This window comes from Passer domesticus, chromosome 23 (genome assembly GCF_036417665.1).
Source record: "Passer domesticus isolate bPasDom1 chromosome 23, bPasDom1.hap1, whole genome shotgun sequence".
NCBI lineage: Eukaryota > Metazoa > Chordata > Aves > Passeriformes > Passeridae > Passer > Passer domesticus.
This window is the reverse complement of record NC_087496.1, coordinates 632,466-656,599: the sequence shown is the minus strand read 5'-3', so window position 1 is coordinate 656,599 and position 24,134 is coordinate 632,466. Positions and strand designations below refer to the sequence as shown.

Here is a 24,134-nt window from a genome sequence, read left to right as displayed (position 1 = left end):
TGTTCCCTGAGCTCTGCAGCTCCATGTCCCAGCCCATTGCACCATGTCCCACCTGCCCTCCTCAGGGCTCTTCCTGCACACAGGCCCAGGAGAAGTTTTCCTGTTTGTAAGGAAGGAATCGAAAAGCCTGAGCAGGTTTCCTAAACAAGAAACCCCGCTCAGGAACCACATGCTCAGTACAAGCTGCCTGGAATGATGTCACCTTTCTACAAGGGACAGTGTGGCAAGAAATGATCTCTGTAAGCAGAATTCTCTGTCTCTGTAAGCAGAATTCTCTGTTCCTGTCTGTTCCCTGGATCTCTGTTGCAGATGGAAACTGCTGGTGCCATATGCACCTTTAATCTCTCTTTTGAATGCAGACAGATGTGTCCAGGTGTGTTAAGCAGGATTTACTCAATGTTTCTACAAAACTTTTGTGTTCCTCATGGAATGAAGGGGCTGTTTTGACACTGAGGGGGTGACATGGAAGCAAGAAGTCAATTGTGACACTGGGGTCCCATGGAACCAAGGGGCCATTGTAACACATAAGGGCCATGTGGATCCAGTGGTCCATTGTGACACTGTGGATCCAAGGAGACCATGACAATGCCCCCAGAACCTCATGGAACCAAGGAGTCCATGGTGACCCAGCGGGGCTGCATGGAGCCAATGGTCCATTGTTTCACTACGCATCCAAGGAGTACATTTTGACACTACGGAAACTAATGTAATGAGGTAGGCCATTGTGAAACTGAAGAACTTCATGACACCAAATATCCATTGTGACACAGCAGGGCATAATTGGAACAAAGGCACCACTGTTGACAGTATGGAAAGTCATGGAGCCGGGGGCCATTATGGCTTTGCTGAACCAGCACAGGTACTGGACCTTGTCCCCTGTCCCTGCATAGCTCCTTGGGAGGCACAGCAGGAGCAGCACCCTGGGAGCCACAGAAATGCCCCTCTGGGATCCATAGCACACACTCCAAGGGTCTGGAATTCCAGTTTCTAGGAAGGAAAATATGTTTCTGCCCTTGAAGGCAAAGTTTTTAAGACGGAGCCAAAAGTCAAGTGGAACAAGTTCTTACAATGACATTTCACTGCCAGCCTTCATAACTTCAGCCACGGTGGTTTTAGCTTATGGATCGGGAATTAAATCGGGGGTCTTTGGTGGGAGCTGCCCTGGGTCAAGAGCAGGCAAAGAAAGGCAGGAAAGAAAGGAGGAGACATACAAAATTAGCTGAAGAGGTGGCACTCTGATAAACAAACTGGAACTGACTGAAAATGAATGAGACCGAAATCAGTAATTCTGAAAGTTTTCTTTGCTATCAAAATATATCCCACCTACCCCGGCCCACACAATCCTGATCCCACACCCTCAAGTTTGGATGCCACTTCTCCCAATCTCCTTCCAACCCCATCTCACCCAGGCGGCTACGGAATCAAGTAATTTTGGCATGGGACTGAGTTTTTTTGAGGTGGGAACAAGCCATTTTGAGGTGGGATTGAGCCCTTTTGGGGTAAGATTGAGTTGTTTCCAGAGGGATTGAGTAGTTTTCAGGTAACAGATCAATCCATCTAGGCTTTTGGAATGCAAAGAGATGGATAACACCACCTGAAATCACCCAAGAACACACAAATCCTCCAGACTAGGTCCCCAAACCCCAAATTCCCCCTCAAATACCTGTCAAATGGTGGGACATTAGACAGCTTTGATAAATTTCTTTATTTTTAGTCCTGTTTCAGGTGTTTTTAAGGAATGAAGATGAATCAGAAGAAAATTAGGGCCAAACCAAAAGGATAACCAGCCAGGTGTCTTCCCAACATGGATCACAGGGAATGTAGCTCATCAGGGTTCTGACTTTAATGGGGGATGAAGCTGGAGCAGTCCATGAAGCTATTCCTGCAGTCAGGGAACTCACAGGGCTTCCCTTACGAATGGCTCCATTGGTGTCTGGTCAAGTGAGAGCTCCTGGAGATGCGCTTCCCACACTGGGAATACTTGTAGGCCCATTCCCTGGTGTGGATCCGCTCGTGGCGAATCAGGTTGGAGCTGCAGCTGAAGCTCATCCCACATTTCCCACACTCATAGGGCCTCTCCCTGGTGTGGATGCACTGGTGGGTGATGACTTGGGAGTTGTGCTTGAAGCCCTTCCCACAGTCAGGGCAGCAGAAGGACCTCTCCTCTGTATGAATCTTCTGGTGCAGGAGGAGATGGGAGCTGCTCCAAAACCTCTTCCCACAGTGAGGATACTCACAGGGCATCTCCCCAGTGTGGATCCACTAGTGACGGTTGAGGTGGGAGCTGCAGCTGAAGCCCTTCCCACATTCCCTGTTCCTCTCCCCCGGTATCCCCCCAGTCCACCTGGAGCTAAAACCTCTACCAAAGGATGTTACACAAGATCAACCCCAGACCCTGACAGGGGGAAAAGGGGTCAGGGGTGTGACCAGTGAAGGCTGAAAACTAGGCAAGAAAACAGTACTTCACAGTATAAGGCCTATAAAGCAGGTATATGTTTATTCAGTGCCAGGAGTGAGGGGCATAGCTCCACCACAAGCTCACTCAGCCGCTCTTTGCACAGTGTAGCGTTAGCATTAATCAAGTTATAATAAACAGCCCAGCTCAGCTCCATGAACTAGCCTCTGGGCTGACTGACAGAAGCTCACAGCCAATGGGAGCTCTCCTAAAATACCAGCATTTGACTGGTTAAGAGTCTGTAGGGCATAGAGTTTAGACCAATGTCTGTGAAGCTCTGGGAGTTTTGAATTGTCTATAAAAGGGTGTCTGAGACAATAAATGAGGCTGTTTGTCTGAGAAAACATGTGAGTCTGTCTTATGTCTCAAACATAGGAGCACCATGTAACAGGTGGTGCCACCATGTGAGGATTTAACAGTCCAAGGACCCGTGGAATTGTGAAGAGACATGGAGTGAAAAGCTGAAAAAGAAAAAGGCTGGAAAGAGCCCAGAAGTAAGCAGCAAAGGCTGCAGGTGCTAATTTTGCAACAAAGGTTGTGGAAAATCACAGCCATAAGGCTGTATGGAAGAGAAACCAGAAAAAGCCGGAAAAGGAAGAGGCTTGAAAAAGCCCAGAAGCTGCAGCAAAAGCTGCAGGGATTAAGCTTTACAACAGGTTGCAGGAAATCACAGTCAAAGGGCTGTGTAGAAATGTTAAAAATAGGTTAAAAACTGTTTTAAAATACTTGATCGATCGTTAAGCATATACTGTTAGTTTGGTTATTATATTGTAAAAGGGGTTAAAAGGGTAGTTATAAGAAACACTCAGCATACCATAACACACCTAAGTAAAGTGCACCAACCCCCAAGTGAGACGAGCCAGCCTGGATAGAACTGTAATAGGCCAACCTTAAACCTTCATGGAAATGAAGGATCCAAAAAGAAACCAATCCAAAGGGACGAAAAACAGCATAAAAAAGGGGCTTCTGACCCACTGAATTGTGTGCTGCTCCATCTGGGACATTGGGGACATTGCTACATTGCTGCTCAAGAAGACCCAGCACATGCGTTGCAGCAGCCTCAATAGGTACACTCCTGCTCAGCCCGCGGGTCCCCATATTTTAGGCTTTTCATTTTCTTATAATAAATGCTGAAATCACTTTAGTTCTGGGAGTCTGCTCTTGTTTTTAACAGAGACGAGATGTTCTTTCTCAATGGGGTTTCAAAATTCAGTCTGATTTTTGATGGGGGCCATTGTGGTGCATGACACCCTAAAATTGACCTGAAAGACCGATACACCTCTCTGGGTGGATCAATGGTCCCTGCCACTCCCTAAATTGCATGCACTCGCTGAACTTGTCCAAGAACAACTTCAAAAGGGGCATTTAGTCTCCTCCACAACTCCTTGGAATTTTCCTGTGTTTGTTATTAAAAAACAAACTGGCAAGTGGCGCTTACTCCAAGACCTCCACAAAATTAATTCTGTAATGGACAACATGCAGTTTTAGACCTGGAGACTGGGTATTTGTTAAGGCTTTTTTAGGTCGGTGTCTGGAAGAGAAGTGGAATGGATCACACCAGGTGCTTCTGACAACCTTCATGCTAATCAAGATCAAAGAAAAACCTGCCTGGATTCACTATTCATGAGTGAAGAAGGCATCCAAAGGAGCGTGGACATCAGAGCCAGTAGGACCAATGATCTTCAAGTTCTCCTGATGCTGATCCCTAGGGTTCTGATAAGTATCATAATTCTGACTCAAGTCATTACTTTAGACTGGCCATAGTCCCCACGCTCACATATGTTCCAGTATGGCTGGAGAAAATCTCTCAAATTTTAATTTGGCCACTGTGGTTATGCACAGAAATGAAATATACTGGAAACATGTTGAGAAGAAGAAAAATGGGACTAGTATTCTAACTGAATAATTGGGGAAGAAATACATATAAGGTGTAGAGGAATCAACACATCCACCCATGGAAAAGTAACTCCTTTAACTCAAATCACTGTAAGGGATTTTATAGAACACAATAAAGGGAAAATACTTGGTCAATCTATTTGTGCACTGACAGCTCTGTGTCCTGTCTGGCTCTGCCTGGGCACACAAAGCCTTGGGCTGCTCCAGGCTCCTTCTGGGGGACATGTTGCTCCGCAGCCCTGCCCTGGGAGAGAAATTCCCTTCTCCTTGTGTCCAGTCTGGACCTCCCCCATGGCCCTTGGTGGCATAATTTCTTTCTCTGTCTGTTTTATACTATGAAGAAGAGCTCCATCATCTCTGAAACCACCCTTGAAGCCCTCTCAGGCTACTCCTCAGTCTCCACACCAACTGAGCCCACGGCCCTCAGGCTCTATGGGTCATGTGCTTGAGGCCTCTAAATCCCATCTTGGGAGATTTTTGTGTTCTTTCAGGATATTTTCAGATTAAAATATTGTGGTATTACATAATAAAAAAAAAAGCCTGTGATAATTTTTCAGGCCTATAGTGGCAAAGGAAGGGGAAATGTCTTTAAAATGGTCAAGGGTAAATTTGGATTGGATAATAAGGAAGAAATATTTTATGATGAAGGTGACAAGGCAGAGAAACAGGTTGTCCATAGAAGTGAATGTACCATTCTAAAAATGGTACATCCTGTTCAATACCAGGAACTTTGACCATCTGTTCCAGTTGTAGTTGTGCCTTCTCCCAGCAGGGGGGGGGGGTGTGGGGTGTGCAGTAGATGATATTTTAGGGCCATTCAAATTTAAAAAAACCCACAAAATTAAAAAAAATATTCAAGGAAAGTTCTCACACTTCTGTATTTAAGACTCACCAAGGGGCTCAACAGAGCTTTCCAGCATGACCTTGCCAGATGAGCATGGGGAGTTCTGCATCGAGGTCTGAGATTCATGATGGAAATCCACAAAGGGCATTTGGGGAATGTGCAAGATTTCCTATAGGATGTCTAAGAAAGGAGTCCAGGAAGTGAAAGGATGGAGGATCAAGGCCATTTATTGAGGAAAAGGCATGAGAAAACAGAGAGAAATAAGGATGAGAGGAGATAACGTTTGAACAGGGTTTGCACTGAGAGGAATGACAGATTTGTCTTTACAAACAAGCGGTGGGTCTGCTGGTAGGTAAAACTTAACAGTGAGAGATAAAAGAAACAATGGGAAGGATTCCACTGATTCATAAATGGAAAAAGATACTTGCTTTTACAAATAAACTGTAGGTTTGCTGATAAATGAAATTGGATATTGAAAGATGAAAGAAACAATGGGGAAAACCCCTAAATTCCATAAGAATTAAAAATTAAAAGGGTGGGTTATATATTAGAGGGAAATCTTCGGTATCAGGCATACCAGGAAGTCTGTACCTCTCAAGTACTTCAGCCAATGGGGAAAGAGAAAAGAGAAATGCCACCAGGAAATTAGGATAAAAAGGAGGCTGTGTCCTCCAAAAATTGGAGAGACCCTAGGGGAATGCCATATGGCCTCTCCCTTTACTCAAATAAAGTAAAAGGACCCCTCTGCCTCCTTTTTGGACATAAACCTCTGATGTTTCTGGTTTAATTTTCCTATCAACACTGTTGGCTAGTCAGGGCACTGCTTTTCCAGAGCCCAACAGCTGATTCCCTGCAGCCTGTGGCTTTTTCCTAAACCCTCCATTGCCAAGAACTTTCTGGGACAAGGGAGCTCTCTCTGTACTGGATACAGAGGGATGTCCAAGTGCCAGATACTGGAGTGGGGACCATAAATCATCAGGTCTTGTGTCCTTTGGGGGCCCAGGCACTGGTGAGACTGGTGTGTGTGGGGTTGGGTGTAACCACCAGGGAACATCAAACCAGAGCAACCAGCGATCAGCAAAGGCATGGGAGCCACTGTGTGAGATCAGCTCCTGCAGGGATCCACATGGTCTGGGTGTCTCTGCAGCTCTGCATCTCATTCTGCCATGGCAAAGCACAAAACCAGCCCATCCCTGTGTCCTTTTCTCCACTGACTGTGCTTTGTGTTGGCCTGGAAACCTCCTGAGGTCCCTCCCAGGAGGAGTCTCTGTGCATTTCCCTCACCCATGGCTCTGCTGTTCCTGATCCAGCAGCTGTGGGGCAGCAGAGCTGGGGCAATGCAGGGACAGGGCTGGGTCTGACAGGGACCATGAAGCCACTGCCAGGAAGTGACAGCAAGGACACTTTGCAAAGGAGAAATTGAGATATGGTGACTTTGTTGTATTTAGGAAGTGAAAGCTTTGCTAGAGCATGTGAGAAAGATTAAATACAAGGAGTGTTGGGTGAAACAGGAGGTGTTCAGCCTGGAGATGAGGAAGGAGTTTGCCCCAGCAGCAAGACTGATGCAGAGCAGGGTGGCTATAAGTCCAGCCGGGCTCCCTGTATGCCAGCACTGGTTGGGTTGTGTGAGAGAGGTGCCCCCAGAATCAGAGCCTAGGAGGGGCCTCTCCCTCCTGCCTCACTCCTTCACCTCCCCAAGGATGGAATTTCTGTTGTGTGGCTTCTCTGATGTGCTGGGTGACCTCACAATACTTCCTGGTCAGAATGTCTGCTGAGGGCCAGCCAGACTGCTGCAGTGGAGGTGACCTCACAGCCATCACCACTGCAGCCCTGTCCCCTGGGCTTGGCTCTCCCCTTTCCTTTGTCCCTGGCTTGTCTCTGCTGGGATGAGCAGTTCTGTGATTAACATCTTGTCCTCAAGTTATGAGGCAAATTGCTTCCCAGTCAGGCTCCTGGAGCAGAAGTGATGTCACAATCAACATGTGAACACTGAGAGAAGAAGAGCAAATGGGAAGTTAGAGCAGGATGTGGTCAGAAAGGAGCTGTGTGGACATAGGGTAGGGTAGCACTTTCCAGCAGCTATTGTGGGACACACCAAGCTGGATAACAACAGATCTGCCCTGAGCAGGTTGGGAATAAATATGATCTGAGCATTTGCTGTATTAGGGACAGAGCCACTGGGCACAATGTTGTTTGGTCTGCTCATGTGGGTGTGGGAGCTCACTGTGTACATATTCCCATCTGTGCTTCTCTCAGGGGTCTTTTATAGAGCAAGGAGAGGGATAAGGATTGCTTTGTTGATGCACTGTGAGAATATCAGTTTATGATGTGAGAACATCAAGGGCAGTGAGATTTGGGATGTGTATTTAGTGCTGCTTTTCTGCCCTTGCCTTGGGTGCTACCTCTGGGACTCCATTAATAATTGTGCCTAGCCTGTGGGGGGAGTGGGAGAGAATGATTTCCCCCTGACTTTCACCCCTTTTTCCTCCTTCAGGCCTGTTTCAATGGCTTTTGAGAAGTTTTAATTCCCTTTGGGTGTTAAAGAAAGCCTGTTCTTGTTGCTGAGTCTTCCAGCTCTCCCCAGTGTGCTCTACACCATGTTTAGAATCAGAACAGAGATTTCTAGGAAGGTCATTCAGAGATCTGCCCTGAGGGTGGATAGTCATGAGTGGCCTGGAATGTGGGAGCAAATGGGCCAGTATTTGGAGGACTTCTCCAATGGTTTAGAAGTTCACCCCTGAACAGCTACAGGACCCTATTAAAGTGATAAAATATGTGAACAAAAAATGCTCCAGCAGCTCCAGAGAGGTACAAAGTGATGCAACCTATAGGGCCCTGGCTACTGTTTCCAGGACACTGCTGGTCACTGGACAGCACCTCAGGGGGAGGAGGACAAAAGCACAGCAACAGGCGTTGTGGGCACTCCTGAACCAGGGGAACAGCCCCTGCTGGGAGCAGTTGTTGCTGTAGGGAAGAAATCCAAGACCAAATCAGCACCAGTCTCTTAGTGAGGAAGGAAGAGGAAGCAGGGCCCCCACAACAGGAGGAAAGGTCAGGCCAGAGACACTCACCTGATCCCTGTCCCCAGGTGAGCTGTGAGATGCATGAAAAGATTTCAGCTGCCAGTTGATAGACCCCCTGGTGACTGTGCTGTTCTCTGCTGGGGTATCACTGCTCCAATGTAGAACTGGATGGTAGTAAAGCCAAGCAACTGCAATCCCTGTCCCAGGATTTGGGCATTGACCAGGTGTAAGGACCTGATAATAAGAAAAATGCGTCAAAATTGCTTTGTCATTGTGTCTGCTTATCATAATGTCTTTGAACACCTGAGGATGATGTCCCCCATGTCTCTCTTGTCCCCAATTCTGTGCCCCCCATCCAACATCATCTAAGTTCCCACTCTGTGTCCCCCATTTCATGTCCCCCATACCCCACAACCCCCATGTCTCTCATCCCATTTCCCAATATATCCCCCATGTTCCCCATTCCATGTCCCCATCATGTGGCCCCCATTTTATGTCCCATCTTCCATGTCCCTCTTGTCCCCCATCCTGTGTCCCCCATCCCATGTCCTCCATCTCCCCTCTGCCACATCCCCCCTGTCCCCATTCCATGTGTTCCATCTCACATCCGCCACATCCCCCATCCCATGTCCTCAATTCCATTTCCCATCACATTGGTTCTGCACCCTCCATTTCCCCCATTCCATGCCCCCCATTCCATATTCCATCCCTCCTTGCTACCCAAGCCCCATATCCCCACCCCTATTTCCACAGTGTCATGACAATGTCACAGAGGCTGCACCAAAGTCACAGTGCCACCAGGAGCATCATCGAGCATCCTGAGGGACACAGCAGGAGCTAGTCTGGTGGTGGGACATCCTAGACTCCACATTTGGATCCCACATCCCAATCCCAAATCCCGGGGGAGTGCAGAATGAGCTCCCACCCTCCCACTGCCAGGAGGACTAAGGTGGAGCTCTGGGGGAGAACAGAGGTGGCTTCAGCCACCACCTCTGAAGGTACCAGCACCCCCTGGACCCCTAGGAATGTCAGGATCTGTCAGGATCCTGACTCAGTGTTACTCAATTCCCAGAGCGGAAGAAAATCTGGGATGCAGTGGCCAACTTTGTCCTGGAACAGCTCCTGCTGCGGAAAAAGGTCACCCCAATTCCCCTGCTATGTCCCCTCCTGGGGGTCGAGGTCACCTCTGGTTCATTCCCAAATCCCGAAATTCCTCTTCCAGAGGGTTCAGATCCCAAAATCCTGAAATTCCACTTCCGAGTGGAGCAGATGCCAAAATCCCAAAATTCTGCTTGCAGAGGGTGCAGACCCCAAGGTCCTAAAACTCCAAGTTCCATCGGGTGCAGACCCTAAAATTCCTAACTTCTACTTCAAAATCCCAAAATTCTGCCTCTGGGGGGAAGCAGATCCCAAAACCCCCAAAATTCCGGTTGTAGGGGGTGCGGATCCCTACCCTTGGTGCTCTGGATGTGGTGCCCTGGCGGGTGCAGGTTGGTGATGTGGAGGTGACAACACGGAGGCCGATTTTTTTCCTGGCCAGGAATTTGGTCCAGAGCCACAATTTGATGGATAACTGGGAATTCTGTCCTGGTAGGACCATAGGGATTCTGAGGTGGACACGGATGGAGGGGGAGGGTTGAGGGAAGGGGTGGAAAATGGGAGTTGAAAGATGTGAGAAGAAACGAAAAAGATGTGAGGAGAACCTAAAGCTCCATGAGAAGACCCCCAAAATCACAAAGAGCCCCCAAAAAATTGGGATGAGACCCAAAAATACATTACAATACCCCAAAAAAGCACATTACAAGAACCCAAAAAAACCCCATAATAAAACACATAAATCTGTGGGAAAACCCAAAAAACCATGAGAATACCCCATAAAACCACAAGAAAACCCCAAACGACAAAAAGATACTCCAGAAAACCAGGAGAACACCCAAAAATACTTTAAAATTCCTCAAAAGAAGCATGTGACAAGACTCCCAAAAAACCATGAGACCTGAAATAATCATAAGAAGACCCCAAAACAACAAGGAGATCCCATAAAACAATGAGGAGACCCCCTCACCCAAAAGACAGGGATACCCCATAAACCATGAGAAGATCTCATTTAAAAACTCATGAGAAGACACCCAGAAGACCACCAAAAAAAAAAAAAGAAAAAAAAAAGAGAAGAACCCCTAAAACCCATGTGGAGACCCCAAAAACCACTATAAGACCCCAGAGCTCATAAGGAGACCCAAAAAATGCACAGTATTACCACAGAAAAGAAAGAAAGAAACAAACAAACAAAAAACCAAAACAAAACAAAGGACAAAATCCAAAAAAACCACAAGGAAATCCCAAAAAACCACAAGAAGACCCAAAATTCACAAGTAGACCCCAAAATATGATCAGGTGACCCTCACACCATGAGGACATCCCAAAAAACACAAGAAGACCCAAAAATCATGAGGACACCCCCAAAAAAGAACATAAATCAAGGAGGATCCCATCAATCAATGAAGAGATCCCAAAAATACAGGGACACCCCATAAAACCATTAGAAGACCCCAAAACCCACGAGAAGACCCTACAAAATGAAGAGAGGACCCAAAAAAACCCATGAGAAGAGTCCACAGAAACATGAGAAAACCTCAAAAACCCATGAAAAACAACTCCCCAAAAACACGAGAAGACTCCAAAACCCCTAAGGAGCCATCCCAAAAAACTAAAAAAATCATGTAGACACCCAAAAAAAACCATGAGAAAATTCCATAAAACCACAAGATGACAGCAAACACCACAAGGAGACAAAAAAAAAAAAAATCCACAAGACCTCAAATCACCCTGTGAAGACCCCAAAACACCCTAAGAAATTTCAAAAAACCATGAGAGGACCCCAATAAGCACAAGGGGACCCCATAAAACCTTGAGAAACCCCTCTGAGGATATCCCAAATCCCCCCATCTTCCATGCCCTCCCAGGGAACCTGGATCCACTTCAGACTTTTGCAGTGGCTACAGTGCTGGCACTGCCTCGGAGCAGGGTGGAGGGTGCCCTCCAGGCCACCATGTCCCTCCTGTCGCAGTGCTTGGGGACAGGTGAGGACGTGGCCCTGGTCCTGAGGGATATTGGAGTCCTTCTTGTGGAGAGGCGCAAGGTCCAGATGAGGTTCTACCACAACTTCCTGGAGGCAGTGGCTGGGAAGGAGAACCTGGAAAAGGGGATCTTCAAGGTGAGCGGGTTGAGGGGATTGGGGCAGGGGAGTGTGGTGATCCTTTAAAATTACTTCATCCATGGGGAGAAGGTCCCACCATCTTTGGTCTCCTTCAATGTTGAGTTCCCCATTCACATTGAGGAGGTTCCACCATCTTTGGGGTCTCTGAGACCCTTGGTCATGTTGAGGAGATCCCACCATCTTTGGGTTCCTCCAACATTCCCTCATCTATGTTAAGGAAGTCCCACCGTCTTTGGGGTCCTCTTTGGGCTCCTACAATGCTGCATTCCTCATCTCTGGGGTCTTCCATCACTGATGTTCTCATCCATTATAGGAAGCTCCAGCCATCTTGGTGCTCCTCTAATGCTGAGCTTCTCATCCATAAGAAGGTCCCGCTATCTTTGGAGTCTTCTAATGTTGAGTTCCTCATCCCTGTGATGAAAGTCCCATCCCTGTTCTCTTCCACCGCAGACCCAGGATCTCCTGGACATGGTGGTGCCTTGGGGAGTACCCGTGGCTGCTCTGACCTCATTTGGCTCTGTCATCGTCTTCCCTGAGTGCGTTCAGGAGCAATCCTGGGGCTCTGGGACGGGACTGGAACAGGGCCCAAACCACTCCAGGATTCCTTGGATTTAGAGTGCCTGGAATTCTGCCCTGGGAGGGTCTGGGGGATGGTGGATTTTGGGAAAATGTGGGGGATTACAAGGAAATGGGAGATTTGGGGGCAATATGGGGGATTTGGGGGCAGGTAAGGATAATTTGGAGAAAACCATGGTGGAATTGAGAAAATGGGTTTAATTTGGGGGAAAAGGGGGGATTTGGGAAAAAAAAAATGGACTGGGGAAAAGAACCCAGATGAATGAAACAAAATGTGGTAGAATTGGGAAAAAAACAGAGTGGATGTGGGAAAAACTAAAGTATATTAAGGAAAATGTGTTGGATTTGCAGAAAAAAATGTGGATTTGGGAAAAATATGATGGATTTGGAAAAACTATGGTGGATTTGGTGACAATGGGGTATTTGGGAAAAAACATGGTGGATTTGGGGAAAACCAAGGTGGACTTTGGGAAAATTTAGTGGATTTTGGGGAAAACTATGGTGGATTTCTGAAAAATGTGGTGGATTTGGGGGAAAAAAAGGATTTTGGGGAAAATGGTGGATTTGGGAAAAATAGTGTGGATTTGGTGAAACGTGTGGGTGGATTTATGAGAAATTGGGTGGATTTGGGAAAAAGTGGTGGATTTAGGGAAAACTATGGTGGGTGTAGAAAAAACAAGGTGGATTAAGGAATATGTGGTGAACTGAGGGGAATGTTTTGGATTTGGGGAAGACTGTAGTAATTCCAGGGTGGTTCTGGGGTGATCATGGTATTTCCCATCCAGGTTCGAGAGAGAAATGGTGCAGGCACCACTTCCGAGGGCACTGCTGCTCCAGACTCTCCAGAGCCTCCCCAAAGAGATCCCATATCCCAGGGTGGAACTGGGGCCACAGATCAGGAAAGAAGTGAAAGACAGGAAGATTGGGAGAGACAGAAAAGGTAAGCATTTTTTAAAATGGGGGGAAATGAAAAGAAATGGGGAAAAAAGAAACAAAGGTGGAAGAGGAAAAAAAAAAGAGAAAATAGGAATTAATTGGGATAATAAAGGAATGTGGGGAAAGGAAAGAAATATGGAAAAAAATCAAGAAAAGGTGCAAAAAGCAAAAAGTGGGGAAAATGGGATTTTTTTGGGATAATAAAGCAAAAACTTGAGGAAAATCAAGGAAAGGAGGCAAATAATAAAAAATTGGGAAATGAAAATTAATTGCGATAATAAAGGAAGTAAGTGGAGAGAAAGGAACGAAACTGGAGAAAAAAACTAAGAGGAAAAACAGCAAAAAATTAGGGAAATGGGAATTTTGGGGGATAATAAAGCAAATAAATGGGAAAAAGGAAAGAAATTGGGGGAAAATCAAGGAAAATGGGGGGAAATGGGGGAAAGGGCAAAGGGGGAATGAGAGTGAAAAGGCAAAGAAATAGGGGGAAAGCAAAGAAATAGATAAAAAATGGGAAAGAAGAGGAAGGAAAGCAAAGGAATGGAGAAAGAAGAGAGAAATATGGGGGAAAAGCGAAGATATGTGGGGAAAAAAGGGGAAGGAATGTGAGGGAAAAGGGAAGAAATGGGACAAATTATGTGACTTCTGACTTGACTTCTCAGTTCCAGAGGCAGCTTCTGGAATGTCGGGAGCAGAGGAACAATCTGAGGAAGCGATTCCAGAAAACCAGAAAATCCAGGCGAGGAAGAGGAAGGAGGGGAAGTCAGAAACAGAGATGGGGAAGAAGGAGAAAAAGTCAGGAAAGTCAGAAACCAAACTGGGAAAAAATACGTCAGAAACTGAATTGGAGAGGAAGGAAAAATTGGGAAAGTCGGAATCTGAACGGTGGAGGGAGGAAAAGTTGGGAAAATCAGAAACTGAATTGAGGAAAAAGAAGTCAGAAACTGAACTGGGGAGGAAGGAGAAATCAGGAATGTCAGAAACTGAATTGGGGAAAAAGGAGAAGTCGGAAAAGTCCAAATCCAAAGGGATGAAGGAAAAGCCGGAAAAGCCGGAAAAGCCAGAAAAGCCAGAAAAGCCGGAAAAGCCGGAGAAGTCAGAAAAGTCCAAATCCGAAGGGATGAAGGAAAAGCCGGAAAAGTCAGAAAAGTCAGAGAAGTCAGAAAAGTCCAAATCTGAAGGGATGAAGGAAAAGCCGGAAAAGTCAGAAAAGTCAGAGAAGTTGGAAAAGTCCAAATCTGAAGGGATGAAGGAAAAGCCGGAAAAGTCAGAAAAGTCAGAGAAGTTGGAAAAGTCCAAATCTGAAGGGATGAAGAAAAAGTCAGAAAAGTCAGAAAAGTCAGAGAAGTTGAAAAAGTCAGAAAAGTCAGAAACTGAGGGGAGGAAGAAGAAATTGGAAAAGTCCTCAAACAGGTGAGGCTGAAGGCTTGGGGACAACATGTTGTCTCCCAGCTCAGGATGACCTTTCTCATTGGATCCTTCCAGGGATAATCCCAAGATTCCAAAAACCAGACAGCGCCAGGACTGCTCTGGGCATCAGCGCCAGATACACACAGCCAAAACTCCACGCTCCAGAGGAGGAAGAGGAGAAGGAGATGGGGAAGAGGTGAAGAAGAAGGAGAAATCCAAACAGATCCATCTTCAGGATCCCTGGAGCTTCCAAACACCGGTGATTGCAGTGCTGTCGGCATCCAGCTCTGGCTCCAGCATTACTGAGTATGCCAATCCCAAGAAGCCCCTGCCCAGCCCTGTGAGGCTGAAGACAATGAGGACAAGCAACGAGAACTTCTGGCCAGTGCTGGACACATCTCTGGAGTAGCTGGGAATCTCTGGGAATCTCCGGAAACCTCCAGGAATTTCCAGAATCCATCAATAAATGCCTTTGGTTGAGGGAGGTGGAGGAATGACTAGGAGGAGCTTTCTTCCCTCACTCAGATTTTGCCTTTTTTGTCCCAAATGCCGTTGGTTCAACCCAAAACCCCAACAGATCCAAGTTCAAATCTCAACGGATCCAAGTTCAAATCCCAATAGATCCAATGCCAAATCCTATCTGTCCCAATCCTGTCTTTGGGGGTGGCCCATGGTGATGGGGTATCTGATGGTTATTTGTGCCAGGAATTGTCAATGTTCCTCCTGGACCTCCTGCAGCTTGGGGTATATCACCAGAGGTGTAAGCATGGCCAGGACCCTGCTGGAGTGGAGCCAAGGCTGCTCCTCCCATTCAGGATCAAGGAGTGGCTGTGTGGGTGACAGAGTGAGTGTGGCTGCCCAGGACATTGCTGCCCTGGGGTTTTCAGCACCGCCACCACAGCCTCCCTGCTTCCCTGCTCCCTGCTGCCTGGCAGCCTGGAGCCAGCTAGTGCAGTGCTGCCCAGGGCCAGGGCCATCCTGGCCAGGTCCCTTTCTCCAGCATCACTGCCCAGGAAGGTCACACCCCAGTCCTGGAGTGCCCCCTGCTGGCCACGAGACAGCACCTGCCCCACTTCTCCAGGGCCACCAGTGCCCCCTGTGGGGTGTGGCCAGAACTGCACCCAAGGGGGAAGGGGACACTGATAGGAAGGGAACTCCTGGGATTGTTCAGCTGTTGTTTGTTCTGTTTTTTTATGTATATATATAAATTTGTTATTCCTTTCCCCATATTTTTGCAATTACCAAGTCATGATTCAGAATAGGGGGGTCATCTTTCCATTCCAGGAAAGTTGCCATCTTCCTGGGCAGACACCTGGGGTTTTTTTACCAAGATATTAATCTACCCGGTGTCCTCACACAACACCCCTGTGTGAGCACCCCTGTGTGAGCACCCCTGTGCACAATTCTGTGATGTCACAATGCATGCTGTGATGTCACACCACCAGTCTGTGATGTCACACCTTTCTCTGTGATGTCAGAAGCTGTTCTGTGATGTTACACAGGTGCCCTGTGATGTCACAGCCCACTCTGTGGTGTCATGCAGACACCCTTTTAGGTCACAGCTCATGCTAATCAGGACACAGCTCACTTTATGATGTCCTATAGCTGCCATGATATCACAGCCCACTCTGTGATGTCACACAGCCTCTTCATGTTGTCATAGCCATTCTATGACTTCACAGCACTCTCTATCAGACATTCCCTGGTGCCACTTTTTGGGCGGAAAGGAGGTGTGGCCTCAGGTGCATTTCAGCCCCGTGAGCCTGCAGTCCCCAGTGCCTGGAGGTGCCCAGCAGCTCCCACAGGCTGCAGAACCTCTGCACACCCCTGACCGTGAATGTCCACCCTCACCCTGCCATACCTGGCACCACTTGGAACCCCAGCTGGAGTGCGGCTGTGGAGCAACACCTGGGCTTATCAGGGCAGAGACCTGGTACCCCCAAAATGCCCCCAGCTCACTGGCACCCGGCTGTCCACCTTGGGGAGGTGTTGTATTGCACTAAATACTTATTTAGTTATTTGCACTGGGTGTTTGGTAATTTGCACTGTTTACATGATTTGTATCCTATCACCACATGGTCTTCCCCTCTCCCCCCTGTTAGTGTTGGTGGTCTCTTCCTGGTTTACCCCTCCCCTTGCCCCTCCTCACTTGTATCCCATTGGCTGTTTCCCTCTTCCTCTGCCCCCCTTCCCCGCAGCTCAAAATCCCCCCACGAGAAGGCGACACTCTCTTTTCCCTCTGGGGGGTCACTTGGATGATTTGGTGTCTCCTATCAAGGAAATAAATTTACGACTTAGTCCCCACATGGAGAAGAGCGTTTCTCATCTTTTGCCTTTTGTCCTATGTAAGATCGTGTGGGCTGGGGTTGAATTAGACCTGAACAGCCCACCAGGCACGGATTCTTACAGGGAGGGTGATGAGCCGATTCTCCAAGGAGCAGTCTCCAAGCAACCCTTGGCTCTCTGCCTGCTCAGTGCTGATATCAGTGATATCAGGGATGTTGCACAAGTGCTGGTGCATCTGTGGGGACACTGCTGGTGTAATACTACTGCTGCCCATGTCCCCACGCCACAGGACCCCCACTGCAGCCACCACCTGCAGCTCCAGGACATCCCACTCTCTCCAGTCATGTGGATGGCGATATCCACACTGGATCCTGGGAAGGGGACACATGGACACTCCTCCTCACTGCAGAGGTGCTGGAGCCACTCCAGGGCCAGCAGGGACTGGAGCTTCATGTGGGGCCTGTGTGTCCAGCAGCCCCCAAGCTCCTGCAGAGCAGAGGTGCTGGCACGGGAGGAAGCTGTGCCACTGGATCTAGCTCTGCAGATGTACCGGTATGCAGGACTTGGAGCTGCTGAGGACAGGAGGTATGGGTGGGTGGTGGGGTGTCCCCAGGGATGTTGAGCTGTCCCCAGGGATGTCAGGCTGTCCCCAGGGATGCCAGAATGTCCCTATGGGTGTCAGGCTCTCCAAACAAATGACAGGTTTTCCCCATGGATACCAGGCTGTCCCCATAGGTGTCACAATGTCCCTGTGGCTGTCATGCTGTCCAGTGGCTGCCAAGCCATCCCAGAAATGTCAAACTTTCCCTATGGGTGCCACACTATTCTCATGGGTGCCAGGCTGTCCCCATGGGTGCCAGTCTATCCTAATGGATGTTAGGCTGTCCACAGTGATGCCAGGCTGTCCCTCTGGGCTCCAGGCTGACCTAACTGGCTCCTGTCCTGACAGGTGTTAGCCTGTCCCCACGGGTGTCACTCTGCCCCCTTGGATTTCAGGTTGCCCTAGTGGGTGCCAGGCTGTCCCTATGGGTTTCACACTGTCTCCATGGGTGCTAGACTGTCCTGATGGATGCAGTCACACTGTCCCCATGGGTTTCAGGCTGTTCTAGCTGGTGCCAGGCTGTCCTATGGGTGCCACACTGTCCCCCAAGCCCCCAGCTCACCTGATGTGGCAGATCTGTGTGCAGATCTGTTCAGGGCTCTGCCACTCATTCTTGGTGATGTGCAGTGCAGCCAGGCTCAACCCCACGGCCACGCGACCCCAAGGAAATCCCTGCGGGACTGGGCAGGGCACAAGGGTTTGGGGGGATTCTCTCATCTCCTGCTGTGCCAGGACACGTGAGGTACCCTAAGACCCCTAGCCTATGCTTTTATTTTCCTCATCATCAGTCACATCCTGTCTGAGGCTCTGGGTTCCTACTTCTTTCCTGGCTCTGTCCCTGGGGCATATTCCCCGCAGGGGACACAGTGAACCCCATCTGGGCAACCTGGGGATGGCCATGAGTAGCTCCAGGGGAGCCAGGTAAGAAGATCCATATCCCCCAGGTGCTGGTGGGTGGTGGAGGACCCTGTGCCAATGGCCAGGACCCTGAGCCAACTATTGACATTGAGAGTCCACAGCCAGGACCTGCTGTTGAGAATGAGCAAAAAACCCCAATCCCAGAACAGGTACCCACAGGGTACAGATGCTGCGCAGTGTGCTGGATCAAGTTCCTGTGAGCCCAGAATATTTGGATTAGTGAAGCTGTAGCTCTGCACAAGAGAGCTCTTCATCCACTTTCACTCTTTTCTTCCCTCAGGCCATGGAGGGAGCTATACGACTCATGTGTGCAAAGAGCAAATCTGGACAGAATTGGGTCAGGGAGGGTTTGTGGATATCTTGGGATCTGTTCTGGGCACAGAAGGTGCTTTCCATTGGTCTGAGACTTCTGCTGTGGAAAGTGGATTTAATGTACAGAGAGAGGAATGACTTTTGCATTTTATGGAGCTGTGCCTTCTCTTGGTTTTGTTTCCTGACAGTAAATTAACATCCCTCTGTGTGTCAGGCAGCTGCTTCTCCAAGTGGGAATTGGAGCCAAGGAGCTGAAAGCTGAAGGTCTGTCCTGGGGTGGAGGGAACTCAGATTTGCACAAGGCTGCTCTGAGTCCCAGAGGTTGGATGGGCAGGGGTCAGGACAAATCTGATTGACTGTCAGACATAAAGAGTTTTGATTTTCAGATTGCATTAGGAGATGCTTGGGATCAATGTCAACTGGAGATTGCTGATACCAATGTATAAACAGGGAAAGAAAGCTAAACAAGACAAAAAAAGCTCCCTGCATTTTTTAAGGATACAGTATATTCACTTTGAGTACACTTCTGAAATCTGTCTAATTAACCAAAAAAGAGTTGAAGACGTTAAACAAAATAATTCCCAGGGGCTTCTCTTTTTTGAAAGATTTGAAATATTAATGACCATTTGTCACTGAATTCCTGAACTGAAGAGTTGAAGACTGAATAAGTCAGCTGAGGATTAAAATTCACCAGGGAACCTCCAAGTTGCTAAGGATCCATCCTCACCAGAGTAGGAATGAACAGATTCCAGGAGTGTGGAGGCCCATGAGCCTACTGGGGAGAGGGCAACAGCAATACCCTAAAGAAATGCACCTTAGGCTCCAGGCATTCCTCACAGCGCAGGATGAGTGCTCTGGAACACTATGTTAATTATCCAGTTCTGTCCTCCCCATTGGCCTGTTAGCCTTCCCTACCCCTTTTACCGTTATATGTTCATGTTCTAGTAAGTTCTCCCTTTCCCGTTACCCCATTCATTTATGTAACTGCACCTATCTACCCTAGCATTCCCTATTGGTTTCTGTCCTTTGTACCACCCCTGTGTCCTCATCCCATTTGCCCTGATGGTCTTCTCCACCTCGTCTTTTCCTGTATTTATATGCTTTTCATAGGTTAAGGAGGAAATGAGTTTTTTGGGAGGTTGTGGTCAAACCAATCAGTGCTTGGATTTGAATATTGGCACCTGGTTTGGCCACTGAAGGTATGGACCACCTCTGAGAACACAGGGGTTTAAAAGCAAGAACTCCCAGGAGAACACTCTCTTGGTTGCGGTCCGTGAAGGAGCTCAGAGCTCCCCTGCCCAGCCACGGCTGGGTGTGGGAGGGAAGCCATGCAGCTGCGTGAGGTAGACCAGAGCCTTGGGCAGAGCAGGGGGGAGAAGGCCTTGCAAGATGGAAGGGTGTAGGAGCCCTGAGAAGCATCGGGCCCCCCTCCTACCCCCCAGGAGATAGAGAGAGAGAGAGAGCCATTGCCTGTGCTGCCTTGAAATTCGATATCATGGACTGGCAGCACGGCCAGCCAGAAGGAGAAGTGGGGGATGCGGCGCGAGAAGGTGCCTGGCCGCTGTGGGAGTTCTGGGCAGACAGGGTGAAGATTTTAACCCCTCTCTAGAATAATGGAAACTTTACAAATACTGATCCTCCTGAATCTGAATGAAGAGAGAGAGATGAAGCAGTAGGCAAGTGTGATGAAAATGAGTACGAGTGAGAGATGTTAGAAGAAGTGAGAAGAATCCTAGGTGGGAAGAGATGATGGAGTAGCATTGAGCTGGACTCTTTCTTGTATGGACCGATTGAATCTGCTTTTGTAGCGGAGCCCCTTTGGGAGTTATCTCCCAAATCTGCCCTGAACCAGGACAATACGGCTAGCGGCACCCAACGCGTGGCTTGAGAAAGTGGAAGAAAAATGTTTATTGATTGCAGGTTGGTTGTGCTTGCTGTGTAGTAAGTTAAAGTAGCCAGTAGCCATGTTATTTGAATTTGTAATGTCTCTTGGGGTGGAGGCCTTTATGTGGCTCTGGTCTCTAGACCTTTTTGAAGTTTCAATACCTTTCTGGTCACTAGGATTATTGTCCCTATCACGTAGTTTTTGCAGTAAAGGGGCACGGATTGGAATAGCTATTGTGCTGGCCTTAATGATAATGATTTATAGGGCATTTATGAAGATACTGGCATCTGTTTATGATATGTATGGTTTATGGTTTCTTCGTCCTACCCTGCATCCCAGTTCTAGCAGTATGTTTTCGGAATTTATTAGTAATTGCACCCAGTTGGTTAGAGGAAGAGCAAGGAATGAAGCTTTCCAGCCTTTCCTTTCCTTCTTCTCCTTTGAATCTGTCATGTCACTTTTTGACAATGTTCAGTTTTCCCTGAATGTTAAAAAGACCATCTTTCTGGTATTTAATCTGATAGGCTTCCTCTATATGGTCTGCAGCTTCTCTAGAATGAGGGCTGAGATATCTAGAAGAGCTGATGAGACCCCTGACCCGGAAGTAGACCCAGGTGTGGAAAATCCTGAGTGGTGTGGAGAATAGGAAAATAGAGGCCAAACCGTAAAGGAATTCTCTGACCCTGTAGCCTAGGATTTTCCACGTGAACAAATTCAGAACCCAACTGAGCTGAAGAAATACCTGAAAGAGAAGTGCCACGATGACTCAAAAGAGAAAAGGCTCATTGCAATAAGCTGAGCGCTGGCCTATGCTTATCGTACACTGCTAGATACTGTAAGGCAGCAGACAGAGGAAGGGGGACAGAGAAATAAATCAGCAGCTACCCCAGTGACTCAGGCTGCAGCTACCCCAGCTACCCAGGCTGTAGCTAAACCAGACAGTAACCCTAAGCCACTGGCAGTTGCAGCAGGAAAGAAGCACACAAGGAAAACTAATCAGCCAGTGACCGATAATGATGATCCAGGGGAAAGACCCTCAACAGCAATTACTGATACAAAAGCCACAGTTAAAGCAACTGACACAACAGCAGAAGACACTATTGAGTCCCTGAAAGACCTTTGTGGCCTAAGAAAGGATTACACTCGAAGACCTGATGAATCTGTAATTAGTTGGTTAATCCGTCTCTGGGATACTGCAAACGAGGCTACAGTTTTGGACGGTAGTGAAGCGAGGCATTTGAGATCCCTGTCACATCATCCTGTCATCAACCAAGGCATGATGAGGGCAGCTAACCCTCAGCCTCTGGGCATGCGTCTTGGACAGTGTAGCACAAAGATACCTGTGCAGATGATCTCTATATGCAGCAAATCCAGTAGAAGACCATAGAACAAGAGATTCAACGCTTGAGGGAAATGGCAGTGGCAGAGATTGTCTTGACAACACTAGACTCTCCTTTGTTTTTGGCCCCTGGACTCTTTCAGTGTCACCTGAAATAAAGCACGTTGGAACTCCATGCCTGGACCCTCCCATGACTTGACTGCCAAGCTGCTCTCTGTATGTGTGTGTGTGTGTGTGTGTCTGTGTGTGTGTGTGCTGGTGCTCTCATGGCTCCTACCCATTGGTGCAAGACACTCCCAGGGAAGGTTGAGTCCACCACCATTGCAGACCACAACACTGGGGTTTCTATGCTGCTAAAGAGCTGTGCAGGCACAGGGTCTCCATGGGGACATCCCAGGAGCCCCCAGGCTGTCAATGAGCCAGGATGTCTCAGACACTCACAAGGGTTCCTGTCATGGGCAGAATGGGAGCTTCTGGCAAAGTTTATTAGAGATGCTCCTGTTGGGTCACAAGGTGTAGAAAGACCCCCAACACCCCAGTTATACCCCTAAGCTCCCCCAAACCAGGACCCCCAGGCTTTCTAAACTCCTTCTTTGAGAGGAACCTGAGAGTGCCTGGATCCAATACCAGTCCCCTACTTTGTTAAGGATTTATATTTAAAGGATTATGCAAGTGGAATTTAACCTTTGTACAACTTTGTCCCTCAGCATTAAGGATGGCAAACCAGAAATATTTATATACATATAGATACGATTGATTATGATCACGATTAGACAGAAAGGTCTTAATCAGAATTATTTGCTCCACTGATGCATTGGCCAGAGCTGCACTGGCTCTTTCACCCTGGCGGGCACCAGAAGTAAGTCACACTCTGGGAGCAGAATGACCTGAGGTGCGGCTAGAGCAATTACTCTACAGCCTTTTTGGCTGTCAGTCTGCATTCTGAGGAGGTGAGGACAAGGCGGAGGCCTTTTATATAGGATAAAATAGGATTTATTACTCTGGGGAATTTGGTGGCAATAGGCAAAAGAAACGGGAGTGCAGCACCTTAAAAATGGGAGATTCAAAGGCAGGGTAAAAATTATTAACCAATAGGGGATATCTTGGGGAGGAGTAAAAGGTAGGGGTCACAAAAGTGTTGTCCAGTGAGGGAAGTAGGGGAGGGAATTGGGTCACATGGACTAATGAGGAGTCCAGCTTTAGGGGATTTCTGAAGGGAAATTCCAAGCAGGAGGTTGGCTCAAGGGAAGATTGACAGTTTGGCTCAAGGGAAGGGTAAAGAACATTCTACCACAAGACGCAGATCTTTGGGTATGAAAGGCAGCTAGGTAGGAGGGTATAATGTAGGCTAAACCAACAACATGGGGGAAAACAGGAGCAAACTATTAAAAAGAAAACACACTATAACACTCCACAGTAACATCTGTTTACAAATGTAACTGTAACATCTATTTTAATATAGTGCTCTAGGAAGCAATTTTGAAGTAATTGTATCAAAGCAAAGCCAGGTATTAAGTAGACATGGGTGTTATTTCCTCTGCTAAAGAACTGCAAATCTCTTTTGGTCAGCCTCAAACAGTGATCTTGAGGGGTGTGTCCACTCCAAGGAGGAATCTCCATACCCCGCCCCCCCCAAGAAGGGAAATGTCAGGAGATGCTGCCATTAAAGTTTGTGATGGGGCTTTTAAAGTCTGAAGCACTGCCCTGTCAGTTAGATGTGCCCAGGCTGTGCCAGCTCAGCAGCTCTGGAGAAGTTCTCAGTGGTGTCACTTGGTTGTTCCTTTCTCTGGGGATTTTACCAGCTCTGCCACAGCTTCAGATCACTCAGGATGTTGAACTTTGGGATTGAGGAGTCAGGCTCATTTCAGCATTATTAATCCCAAAAGCAGCATGAACAATCTCCCCCACCTCCTGCCCACCCCCCCTCCTGCCACGGTCCTGCTGCAGGAAAAGCCCCAGGCCTTGTTACTTCAGGGACATGGCTTAGTGTTGGGCTTGACAGTGGTGGGTGAATGGCTTGACTTGATGAGCTCAGAGGTCTTTTCCAACAGAAAGGATTCTATAATTCCATTATTCCATCTGCTGGATTCAGTTAGGTCCATGTTAGCAGCATTACTTCAAAAAGTTTTCTCTTGGTCAGCACTTTTTGCTTAAGGCTTCAGGTGCTTTAGCTCCTGGTGCTAAGCTGCTCATGCTGAATGAAACAACTCAGAGCGAAGAATACAGTTCATCCAATTTCTTCTGGGACACTGAGAGGGGAGGGTGTGAAAACATTGCATTGTTTGGTGTCACCTCCTCTCTGCCCTTCATGTTTTTCAGTGTTTTGAAACAGCCAAGAGCTTTGTTCAAAAGTGCAATGAAGCAGCTGTTCCTGCTGCCAGGTCTCACTCTTCCCTGTCTCTGCACTTGACTGGTTTTGTCCCTCTTGCTGTGCCC

At 47.8% G+C, this 24,134-nt stretch overlaps 1 protein-coding gene and 2 long non-coding RNA genes across 7 annotated transcripts; 2 read left to right on the top strand and 1 right to left on the bottom strand.

The window, feature by feature from the left end:
* The first annotated feature begins 515 nt into the window (after positions 1–515).
* On the top strand, positions 516–2,814 carry LOC135285410 (uncharacterized). Its single transcript, XR_010350257.1, has 3 exons — positions 516–859; positions 1,715–2,097; positions 2,188–2,814. It is a non-coding gene; the product is annotated as an uncharacterized LOC135285410 (long non-coding RNA).
* Positions 2,815–5,225: 2,411 nt separating this feature from the next.
* On the bottom strand, positions 5,226–8,680 carry LOC135285519 (uncharacterized). Its single transcript, XR_010350344.1, has 3 exons — positions 8,267–8,680; positions 8,073–8,159; positions 5,226–7,184 (listed from the first exon to the last, which is right to left on the bottom strand). It is a non-coding gene; the product is annotated as an uncharacterized LOC135285519 (long non-coding RNA).
* LOC135285518 (coiled-coil domain-containing protein 81-like) lies at positions 7,004–14,838 on the top strand. Of its 5 annotated transcripts, XM_064397860.1 has the most exons (10): positions 7,004–7,323; positions 8,048–8,283; positions 8,972–9,216; positions 9,291–9,355; positions 9,655–9,808; positions 11,182–11,432; positions 11,886–11,971; positions 12,797–12,951; positions 13,610–14,360; positions 14,433–14,838. In XM_064397860.1, the coding sequence occupies exons 3-10, from the start codon at positions 9,132–9,134 to the stop codon at positions 14,764–14,766; spliced, it is 1,881 nt and encodes a 626-aa protein (XP_064253930.1). In that variant the 5' UTR covers positions 7,004–7,323; positions 8,048–8,283; positions 8,972–9,131; the 3' UTR covers positions 14,767–14,838. The 5 variants fall into 5 exon arrangements, with proteins under 5 accessions (XP_064253930.1, XP_064253931.1, XP_064253929.1 ...); XM_064397861.1 differs by lacking the exon at positions 8,048–8,283 and having other exon boundaries at positions 7,004–7,252; XM_064397859.1 differs by lacking the exon at positions 8,048–8,283.
* The last annotated feature ends 9,296 nt before the right edge of the window (positions 14,839–24,134 follow it).

Excerpts from the sequence above, each read along its gene's own strand:
- LOC135285518 (XM_064397861.1), top strand. The coding sequence starts at position 9,132 with ATGAGCTCCCACCCTCCCACTGCCAGGAGGACTAAGGTGGAGCTCTGG. Across the intron at positions 11,433-11,885 it reads TGGAAAAGGGGATCTTCAAG|ACCCAGGATCTCCTGGACAT; the intron begins GTGAGCGGGTTG and ends CTTCCACCGCAG. Across the intron at positions 11,972-12,796 it reads TCTGTCATCGTCTTCCCTGA|GTTCGAGAGAGAAATGGTGC; the intron begins GTGCGTTCAGGA and ends TTTCCCATCCAG.